This window comes from Sinocyclocheilus anshuiensis, unplaced genomic scaffold (assembly GCF_001515605.1).
Source record: "Sinocyclocheilus anshuiensis isolate Anshui unplaced genomic scaffold, SAMN03320099.WGS_v1.1 scaffold3745, whole genome shotgun sequence".
Lineage (NCBI taxonomy): Eukaryota > Metazoa > Chordata > Actinopteri > Cypriniformes > Cyprinidae > Sinocyclocheilus > Sinocyclocheilus anshuiensis.
Genome location: NW_015547637.1, coordinates 117,645 through 128,956, shown reverse-complemented (window position 1 = coordinate 128,956; position 11,312 = coordinate 117,645). Strand labels below are relative to the sequence as shown.

The 11,312-nt window shown below is 40.5% G+C and overlaps 2 protein-coding genes across 3 annotated transcripts in view; one reads left to right on the top strand and one right to left on the bottom strand.

Annotated features, from left to right (window-relative positions):
* clnk (cytokine dependent hematopoietic cell linker) overlaps positions 1–4,201 on the top strand; it is a 4,945-nt gene extending 744 nt beyond the window's left edge. Inside the window, exons 4-11 of one of the 2 annotated variants that reach the window (XM_016503965.1) lie at positions 23–47; positions 1,049–1,070; positions 1,145–1,196; positions 1,284–1,312; positions 1,386–1,477; positions 2,378–2,467; positions 2,628–2,783; positions 2,862–4,201. In XM_016503965.1, the coding sequence (XP_016359451.1) occupies positions 23–47; positions 1,049–1,070; positions 1,145–1,196; positions 1,284–1,312; positions 1,386–1,477; positions 2,378–2,467; positions 2,628–2,783; positions 2,862–3,017 (622 nt within the window). In that variant the 3' untranslated portion in view covers positions 3,018–4,201. The remainder of the gene's footprint in view (positions 1–22; positions 48–1,048; positions 1,071–1,144; positions 1,197–1,283; positions 1,313–1,385; positions 1,478–2,377; positions 2,468–2,627; positions 2,784–2,861) is intronic. The other variant, XM_016503966.1, reaches the window with a different exon arrangement.
* A 30-nt stretch (positions 4,202–4,231) lies between these two features.
* On the bottom strand, positions 4,232–11,057 carry znf518b (zinc finger protein 518B). The gene is made up of 2 exons (XM_016503964.1): positions 10,630–11,057; positions 4,232–7,735 (listed from the first exon to the last, which is right to left on the bottom strand). Exon 2 carries the CDS (start codon positions 7,616–7,618, stop codon positions 4,916–4,918), a length of 2,703 nt encoding a protein of 900 aa, XP_016359450.1. The 5' UTR covers positions 7,619–7,735; positions 10,630–11,057; the 3' UTR covers positions 4,232–4,915.
* Positions 11,058–11,312: the final 255 nt, after the last annotated feature.

Here is an 11,312-nt window from a genome sequence, read left to right as displayed (position 1 = left end):
TGTGTTTTTTTTTTATTCTCAGCTCCAGTCCCAGTGAGCAAGAGAATGTAAGTCCATTTCTAAGCTGTTTTACACAGCAACTTAAATATAGCAAAGTCAAACAGTATAATAACTACAAAATAAACAACTTAAATCAGTTTCACTTTTTACAAATAACTTGTTCTGGTACCATGTTATTCATCAAAGAGCACTAACTAGAAATAAAAACGGAGCAAGTAAAGGAGAGCGGGGCAAGTTGTCACATTTGTTACTACTGCTGTTAGGCTGAATGGCTCAATTTAAGATCAGTTTCCCTCGCCAAAGAATGCAGGATTACGGGAAGAACTGATACAAACAAGAGTTTTCAAAGATTATTGGACAGATACACAGTTCATGCCCTTTGTTTTATCATGCATATTCATTTATCATTGAACAGACTTTCAACATTGATAAATGAAGAGATTATATTAAGGCCTTCTATTTCCTTTTACCAAACATGTACACTTCTGATTCACCTTCATCCACCCTAGTCTTCCTCAGAATACTGCAATAACCTATTAAAAACAATTAAGTCATGCGATTGATAAACAGTTTTCTATGACTCCCTTAGACTTGCCAAGGCCTGTTAACCTTGAGAACGGTTACAGAAACACCACATATGGCTGGTACTGTATGAGAGAGATTTCACATCTAGGTCAAAGGGGAAGAGCTGTGAAGAGAACAGAAATCATGCTGAGACAGATGCTGAGACAAAGACTACCGCACAAAAACAACTGAACATCACAGCAGAGAAACATAGTTAATAAGCTTGAGCCCTATAGCGGGGCATGTTGTCACAGTGGAAACCTGCCAGTAAACAGACTATTAAAGGCATTTCAGAGAAGCATTTATGAAATCGCAAATATCTAACCATTATTTTGACCAACAAGTATTGTATTTAAAGAAAGAGATGTTCCAAATATAATGAAATTGACAAAAATCACTATTAAAGCATGATGGTTTTGTGTATTCAAGAAACCCAAACATAAGTCAGATAATTCATATAAATAATACTCCATTTCACCCTCAGGTTAAAACACCATCATCTGCAAGTAAGTTAAGTTGCCTTTTTAAATATAATCTCATATAATATAGACTGTAATAATTAAATATACCCGTTATGCAGGTCACACGCCTCACAGGTTTTCTCTGGATCTGGACTCTCAGGATTTGGACAGGTACTGACCGCAGTCACACATTCTGTGCATTTTAACATATTAATTAGTGGAATGAGGTGTTTAACTGGTGTTTGTTTGCTCCTGCAGCTTCTGTGAGAGCGAGAAGAGCTCGTTCGGTAAGAAGCCACTCACTGAATCACAGCTGAAGCGGCTCAGATTCACGCCTCAAACGCTCTGGATTCGTTACAGATTCACTCGTGAGGAAGCAGCAGCATCACGAATGGCCTCCTGCTAAAGGAGAAACCGACAGCAGCTTCACCAACCACAGCAAACCTGCACAGGTACAGCAGCAATACAAAAGTACACAAAAGCAGCAGTGCACCTTTCCTTCAGTATTGTAACAGATTATCAAAAATAGGCAGACTTAGTTCTGTCCGCCGGCTCTTGATTGGATGCGGAAATGTGGGTGTGGCACTCAAATATGGAGGCGGGTCTAAATGTGAGCTTGTAGACAAGTGTGGGCGGAGTTTAGGTGGACTAAATGGGCTGCATTTATTTGATAAAAAAATACAGTAAAACAGTTAAATATTATTGCAATTTAAAATAACCGTTTTCTATTTTAATTCACAGTAAAATGCCATTTATTCCTGTGATCAACGCTGAATTTTTGTGAAAACTGTGATACACTAAACTTTGGGATAAAAAAAATAATAATAATAGTTTTATTCTTCAGGGACGCATTTCAAATTAATCAAAAGTGATGATAAAGACATTTATGTTACAAAAGATTTATATTTCTCATAAATGCTGTTCTTTTGAACTTTCTATTCATCTGTGAATCCTGAAAAATAAAATGCATCACGGTTTCCACAAAAATATTAATGTTTTCAACATTGATAATAATCAGAAATGTTTCTTGAGCAGCAAAGCAGCATATTAGAATGATTTCTGAAGATCATGTGACACTGAAGACTGGAGTAATGATGCTGAAAATACAGCTGCACATCACAGAAATACATTACAGTTTAACAGATATTCACACAGAAAACAGCTGTTTTAAATTGTAATAATATTTCATTATTTTTACTGTATTTGTTATCAAATAAATGCAGCCTTTTTGAGCAGAAGTTTTAAAATGTTTTTTAAAAATCCTATTCCAAACTTAGTGTGTGACTGAACAGATTGTTTACAATAAGCTCAATAACATGCATTTGGAAAATATATAGTGGATTTCTATTTAGTCTGTCCTGCAGGGATTGGCGGATCAGAACTGGTATGTTGGTGCGGTTAGTCGTGTGGACGCTGAACACGCTCTTCACCTGGTCAACCGGGTAAAACACACCTTCATTTCACTCCAACATCATGTCAATTGTTATAGCTCAGAGACACAAGAACTTGGCAGATGACGACAAAATCAGAAAACAAACATATGGATTATGTTTAGATACAGATCTTGATGTTTATATGATACCAGCTGACTTCTGTCCACAGGAAGGAGCCTTTCTAGTGCGCGACTGCTCGAAGAACACTACCTATGAGCCCTTGGTCCTCGCTGTGTTTTACGACAAAAGAGTGTTTAACATTCAGATCCGCTTCAGTGATGAAATCAGCAAATACACTCTGGGAACGGGCCTGAGAACCAATGATGTGAGTCACACACCAGCAGAACGCAGTGTTTGACGGTACATCAGCATCAGCATCATCTCTCGTCTCTTTGTCTTTCAGAGGTTTGACTCGGTCACTGACATCATCAAGTTCCACTCCATTTTTCCCATCGTTCTCATCGACGGCCGGAAATCCTCCGCGGCAGCCAATCAGAGGAGGCAGTGTGTGCTGATGTACCCAATCACAGCACAGGACCTGACCGAGCTGTTGAAATAAGAGCAAATACAAACGACCCGCAACGTCTACGGGACGTTTAACGGACCTTTTAGCTTTATAAGACATTTTTAGTGACGTTAGACTGGTACAGACTCAGCCAAAGAGCTCATCTGATAGAACGAAGATAAATCAAATGTTTAATAATGTGGATGTGTAGCAATCAAATATCTAAAGGATTCAATATTTTTGGCATTTTAAAACACGCATGTAAAGTGCATGTGAGTGTTTGGCCGAATGCAGACACACAACAACCATTTTTCCAGAAACGTTTAATCCATTTCAGTTTTTATTTAATCACACTTATTTTTTTGGCCTTATGTATAATTTAAAAATAAATATTATGCTTCAGAAGCCTCAGAACGATGTACAGATTATAGTTTGACTTAAACTCATGACACACGTTTAGTTTCTTGTTGAACAGTTTTAGATTTAAAAAACGAGCAGATGCCTTACAGTTCAGCTGTAACTTTACATAACGGTAAGAGTAATAAAAGAAAAGTCAGTTTACTGGTTTGATCATTTGAGGTAGATTTACAAAGATTAACACATCAAACTGTCTCGACTGTTTATGGGACATTTTACAAAAGGAACATTATGTTGGATGTACACACTTGGACAGTGAGTGTGTGTGAATGTGTGCTGTAAAATACTGTGTCCATATACGCAAACTTTTTTGTTTGTTTGCCAAAACACTTTTACTGTACGTCATATGTTTGAATTTCACAAATGACAAAGCCTCACCCAACAAAGACCATGTGTGCAATTGTGGATTCAAACCAAACCCAAACACCACCCATGAATCACTGCACACCAATCGGAAAAGATTCACATCATTACTGAGGCTTATGTACTCATAAAGATTAAAAATGACAGTGATTTCAGTTAATGTGCCACACATTTGTGAGAGTCCAAACGTAAGACGTATACGGATGTGATGTGTTTGAAATGATCCTGTACAGTCATGACAAATAACACACAACATCCTAAAACAGACATTGGTCTTAAGAATAACTTCTATATATTGGCAGTTCAGTTTTACTTTTTTTTTTTTTTTAAAGAAGTCTCTATATATACATATAGATGAGCATGTTTGTCATTGCAGCTGTCAAGTGGGAAGTAATGTTTGTAAGTAATGTTAAAAAAGTTCATGTTGAAAAAAGTTATGTTTATTCCCATGTACATATGACCAGCAAACTTTTTTGTTTGTTTGCCAAAACACTTTTACTGTACATCATATGTTTGAATTTCACAAATGACAAAGCCTCACCCAACAAAGACCATGTGTGCAATTGTGGATTCAAACCAAACCCAAACACCACCCATGAATCACTGCACACCAATCGGAAAAGATTCACATCATTACTGAGGCTTATGTACTCATAAAGATTAAAAATGACAGTGATTTCAGTTAATGTGCCACACATTTGTGAGAGTCCAAACGTAAGACGTATACGGATGTGATGTGTTTGAAATGATCCTGTACAGTCATGACAAATAACACACAACATCCTAAAACAGACATTGGTCTTAAGAATAACTTCTATATATTGGCAGTTCAGTTTTACTTTTTTTTTTTTTTTTAAAGAAGTCTCTATATATACATATAGATGAGCATGTTTGTCATTGCAGCTGTCAAGTGGGAAGTAATGTTTGTAAGTAATGTTAAAAAAGTTCATTTTGAAAAAAGTTGTTTATTCCCATGTACATATGACCAGAGTAGCTAATACTTGGTCAGTCTAATAGCAAAGTAATGTTTATTGGCATTGAACTATTATCGTCACCAACCAGCTTTATTATCGTTAAACTTTAAAATAATCCTGCATGGGTTTTCCTAAATGGCACAATCATAAAAAAATCAATAGAAGCATGAAATATCTACAAGGGAATGTAGCTGGTTTTTACGAGAGCTGTTTCTCCGAGACTCCCTTTAGAACGAACTCGATTACCTGATACTTCTGTCCATGGACTTTCTTGAGTTTCATCTTGAATGAAGGCCGTTTCCTCGCAGGTTGTTCTCTCTGTTCCTGTTCGTGATCCACTGAGGGAACCCACTTATAGTTCTTGAGGGTTTGGACGCCAACACTGACGCGCTGAACTGAAGGATTGGGGTGGTTCAGAACCACAACCGGCTGGTTCGGACCGGGTAGCTTGATGCGCTGATCCGCTTTCAGAGGAGTTAATCTCAGTTCTTGATCTTCGGTTGAGAATCGAGGAAGGCCCATTCCAACCGATGATGACCTGCGTTTCTTGGCTTTTCTCTTTTCTTTCTTGTGTTTTTTACGTGGTGGAGAGTCTTGGTGCATCTCTTCTCTTTCACAAAGGTTTCTCTTTAGTATCAGCTTGATGGCCACTTCAGGACTTCCGGAGATGTTCTGCTCGCTTAGCGTGCAGCAGAGCACCGGTCGCGCCGTCAAACTCTCCTCTCGAGTTGGCGCTTCCGGAAGCTTCTTGGTGGGTTCCAACAAAGAACCGGGAATCCTGAACAAAGCTACTTTTGGATACATGTTGGAAACAAAGGAATGGTGTTGTTGGCCATCCAAGTTCCTTCCAGACTCACATTCAGAATTTCCCTTGTCTTGATGTGAAATGTCATCCTTGTTTGATGGAACGATGTTCTGGTTTGGCACAACCAATGGATGAGCCACTGTAAAACGTGGATCTTGTTTTGAATGACTTTTGTTTAGGGTTTTTTCTGATGTTTTCACTTGAACACGAGTCTTAGATATTGCAGAGCCTTCACTAGTCTCATCCTCTGTCTTTGTTTCTTTGAGACCCAAAGAAGCACCTTTGGGTTTGTCCTCAGTTTCCTCCTTTTTAATCAGAATACTACAGACCAGTGATTGCTCTGCATTCTTCACCTCGTCCTTCGGCTTTTTCGTTGCCACCTTCCAGCGTTGCATTTCTGGCGAGGACTTTGAGATGCTTTGAGTTGACTTAGGTGTGGGACAAAGAGAGAAGACTGATGAGATCACAGGAAGGCTTTCAGAACTCAATTCTGCACCCTCGAGCCTGATGATCTCTGGATTCTTGGTCTTCAGGTTGCGCTTGCTCTTGGCTGGCGTCTCTGAAGAATACTGTGGTTTGTGTGCTGATTGAACAGTTTTTGTGATAGTCTGAACATCGGTGCATGTTGAAGGCCGCTGCTGTTTGACTTTGTGAGATGTTGCAGACGTGGACAGGCTGACTGGACACCCTTTGGCAACTTGGCATTTGAAGGACAGTTTGCCTCCAGTTGCGGCTGATGAAGGTGCATCCATGTTGCTCTTCTTGTCTTGCGGGATTCCATTGGGTGGGATCAACCGTAGCTCCAACTCCCGAGTCCCGTTGACGTTTTTCACCTCGACCAGTTCCACCAAACACCCGGCAGGAATATTGATCTCCTCTGGACAGGACACGGTCAAAGGCTTGTTGTGTTGAATTGGCTGGTTCAAAGGTGCCAACAGTTCCACTTGGACACTGGATAACGGGCTCGATGTTTCTGCTGATGATCCTACAGGTACTCTGGAGTTCGTTCTTGACTGGTTGCTCTTTTCTGCACTGGAGTGCAGTGGAATTTTGACTGGACTGCTGGGAAGTACTACTGGTTTCTGCGTCCCAACCTTAGTCCCTGTTTTGGACTGGCCAGCCCTCTGATCCATCTGGATATTCCTCTTGGATAATGGCGCATTAAGCAGTGGTCTAAGCGCGGTGTTCAATTCAACAGGCGCTCGGACCTGGACTCTGGGAATGGTGTTTGAAGCCATTGCCTTTTCAGGAACACCAACTCTTGGGCTTTGCTGTAGTGGTTCTGTAGAGCTAACATGGACTCTTGGGAACATAGCTTTCGGAATAAGCTTTTCCGAAACGGTTCTGCTACTAACCACCTTGTTTCTCCCATCGGCACGGAGTTGCGCGTTCGATAGGTTGCTGTTTGCCTCCCGTGATCTTAGAACCACTTGCGGCGTGTTGCCTAACGAGTGACTCGCGCTTGGAGCGCAGCTAGGAACGGCACCATTGAACTGAGTCTTAGAAACCGGAATGACGGTTGTTGTATTGGTCATAGACGGCATTGTGAAACTGTAGGTCATACGAGCACGATTACCCCTGGTTTGGCTCACTGTTTTACTAATAACAGATGATTGGTCGGGTTGACTTCCACTGGGGTGTTCAACATGGGAATTGGGAATTGCACACTGGTCGTTCCTTTCAGGCCAATCTGAAATCCCGAGAGCATCAGGAACAGATGGACCTGCTGTATCTAGGGTGGATACAGCGAAGTCAGTTATGAAGCCTTCTTCCGCATTTCTCTTGTGAATACGAAGAATATGCTTCACCATGTAATCTCTCCGCACAGCTCCGTACGAGCAGAAGCTACACCTGTACGGGTACGAGCCAGTATGCAAAACGACGTGTTTCTGAGACTCCGTTTTCGAATAGGAAACATAGCTGCAGAGCGCGCAGGAGAAAGTCACCTCTTCGTGATGGGACACGTGCCTCTCGAACAGGTCAGTGTCCTTGGTTGAAAAGCGACATTTTGCACAGCACAGGCGATCAATGTCTTTTCTAGGTATAGCACTGTCCTTGCTGTTCATAAATGACATGAAACTTTGTTGTGAACGCATGGTCAGGACATCTAACAATCCTACGGTCCAAAAATCAAAGAATAAGTGATCCACATTGGCTGTTTCTTGACAAGTAAGGATCTCTTCCTTTGGGCTCAGTACGCCGTTAGTTTGTACCTGCATAATGGGTGAGAAAAAAAGTGTTTTGGGGAAATTAGAAAGGAATACAATTCAAAAAGTAGCAGTAAACAACAACTGATTAACATAAAACTCTCTTCATTGGTTATGTTGTACAGCAACTCTAATTTATGACCCCTTGCATCTATAAATTCTTTGTAACGCAACCAACAACAACACTGTTAAAGACTCCAAGTAATTCATGATGTTCAAATCACTAGTGCATCTTGAAAGTGAATTTTAATGGAGTATTAAAACAGACACACACTTTAGGAATACGCAGGTTATGGAAAAAGACTTTGTAAAGAAGTTTATTATAACCATTGTTTTGAGAACAAGCTTTTCTCAATGAACCACATAGAGACCAGAATATCATAGAGATTTGGAAGTGCAACCACTAACAACCCCTTAACAACCAAACTGCAATGGATTAATAACCACCCAGGACAATCGGGACCAGGTTTTGAATAGGTTATCAATAGGGCTGCACAATAAATCGAAAATAACCCGCACACGATTTGGCGGTTAGCTGCGATTTTTTTTTATGCGCAGCTTGTCAGTGAAGTATGGTTGAATGCTGCTTCATATAAAAGCCAGAGGGCGCTCTTGTGCAGAAACTCCAAATATGCCCCGCAGAAGTACCATAACACGCGTAGTTCCAGGATATGCCTATGGGCATCTTTCCATCACTGTTCTTCAAGCCTTCTCAGGTATTTTCATGATTTGTCGAGTGTTGCTTTTAGAAATGCACATAGTAAGCGACTCAAGCTCGTGGTGATTTCAGACGGAGCAGCACTTCCCACTGATCAAAGAGCCGTGCTTCACGGACAAGCTTGCATAAAAACATAATCGCAGCCTTTGCGATATCATAATCGCAGTAGACAGGTTGATTTACACGAGGTATAGTGTTAATCGCGATTTATCGTGCAGCCCTAGTTATCAATATAGACCAATAGAACATGGTCTAAAATGACCAGTGGCCAGTTTTGGGGTCTACATGTCAAACTCTCTAGCGCCACCATCAGCTTGAAGTGTCACAAGTGTTTTGGGGAAATTAGAAAGGAATACAATTCAAAAAGTAGCAGTAAACAACAACTGATTAACATAAAACTCTCTTCATTGGTTATGTTGTACAGCAACTCTAATTTATGACCCCTTGCATCTATAAATTCTTTGTAACGCAACCAACAACAACACTGTTAAAGACTCCAAGTAATTCATGATGTTCAAATCACTAGTGCATCTTGAAAGTGAATTTTAATGGAGTATTAAAACAGACACACACTTTAGGAATACGCAGGTTATGGAAAAAGACTTTGTAAAGAAGTTTATTATAACCATTGTTTTGAGAACAAGCTTTTCTCAATGAACCACATAGAGACCAGAATATCATAGAGATTTGGAAGTGCAACCACTAACAACCCCTTAACAACCAAACTGCAATGGATTAATAACCACCCAGGACAATCGGGACCAGGTTTTGAATAGGTTATCAATAGGGCTGCACAATAAATCGAAAATAACCCGCACACGATTTGGCGGTTAGCTGCGATTTTTTTTTATGCGCAGCTTGTCAGTGAAGTATGGTTGAATGCTGCTTCATATAAAAGCCAGAGGGCGCTCTTGTGCAGAAACTCCAAATATGCCCCGCAGAAGTACCATAACACGCGTAGTTCCAGGATATGCCTATGGGCATCTTTCCATCACTGTTCTTCAAGCCTTCTCAGGTATTTTCATGATTTGTCGAGTGTTGCTTTTAGAAATGCACATAGTAAGCGACTCAAGCTCGTGGTGATTTCAGACGGAGCAGCACTTCCCACTGATCAAAGAGCCGTGCTTCACGGACAAGCTTGCATAAAAACATAATCGCAGCCTTTGCGATATCATAATCGCAGTAGACAGGTTGATTTACACGAGGTTTAGTGTTAATCGCGATTTATCGTGCAGCCCTAGTTATCAATATAGACCAATAGAACATGGTCTAAAATGACCAGTGGCCAGTTTTGGGGTCTACATGTCAAACTCTCTAGCGCCACCATCAGCTTGAAGTTTCACTTTTTTAAAACCAGATTTTCTGTAGACTCTTTGTCCTCCAATTTTGTGAAAGTTTCATTTTCATGTTTCAAGTTAATTTTTTGGCGTACAAATTTTACGTGATCTTCACTAAATTTGCATCAAACAGCCATAAGACCACGCTGAACAACACCGATCAAATTAATCTTTGATGTTCACCAATGACTAGTGCTTAACCATAATTACGTGAGGCCAAAAAAAATGTACACACAAATCCAGTGTGAAACCAACATTTGGTAAAAACATTTGACTATAAATTCAAATGCAAGTACAATACGACATTTTTATGTAGTAGCAATCATCCCCTCAATGCAAGAATATAGTCAATGTTCTTGATTCGACAAACATTTAACACCAATACTTTCTGTAGTTTTATCATATTTATTAGTAAAGTTGTTGGTATTAATGACAGTAACAATCCAAAAGCTACTTGTACTGCAACTTACAAACAACAAATCACTTTATATTAGTACAGTAAATGCAATAAAACGGTTTTTTATATTCATTTTCTCAACACTGCAAAACCCACACAAATTTGATAGATCATGAATGCATGCAATACAGTATTTAAATAGATGCAATTTTTTTCAAGCAGTACAATGTATTAAGTCTTAATTGCACTGTGCATTTAAATCGCATATGCACGAATGGTTTTTCAGTTTGGTCTGCAGATCTGCTGCCCTCGGGAGATTAAACAGCGCACAGTAATTGCTCATTCCCCAAGGCCATGTAAAGAAGACGTGCATTTAGGCGTATCCGAGTGTTGCGTGCGCCCATCACGCGCGTCCCAGGCGAAAACAGCGACGCGTTAAAACACTAACCTTGCGTTAAAAGCGTCCTCCTCTCTAAAGATGCGTTTAATTCGTCCATTGCTCCATATTTTCTCTCCAGGGTGGCGTGCATTGTTTCCTTCCCGCTGCCGTGACCGCGCAGAGGGCGAGTGTGGGGGGGTGCGCGTGCACGGTGCGCGCCTCTGATTGGCTGCTGGCTGCAGTAGAGCTCTACAGCTCGCGGGCACCCGCATCTCTCAGCATGCGCATGCGCATTGCGCAGCAGGGCTTCCGACACAAACACACGCTTTTGCTCGCGCTAACGCTGACTGACGCCACGCTATGGATCTCAGAGCTTCTGCTGTAGTGAAACACCGCCTGGTTTAGTCGCTAGACTCCTCTAACGCTGTAGATTCGACAGCACTATAGTGCCTTCCCCTTGCATAACATGAGCCAAGATGGCGCCCGTGAAAAACTGACACGTTCCAGTTTACAGAACATGACGCATATTATATAACGGTTCTTAGTAATAAATGTGCACATATTTATTTGGTTATATTGGCCACGCCCATTTGTAAAAAAGATGATTCTATAATCATCAGTAGTTGATTACGGACACAACTCTAAAAGATAAACAATCCCAGATTTAAACCCAAATTGGATTATTTTGTTTTAAACAAAGTCGGTTGGGAGTTTAACTGCAAAAAATGTGTTTTTGCTTTGTGCAATATATA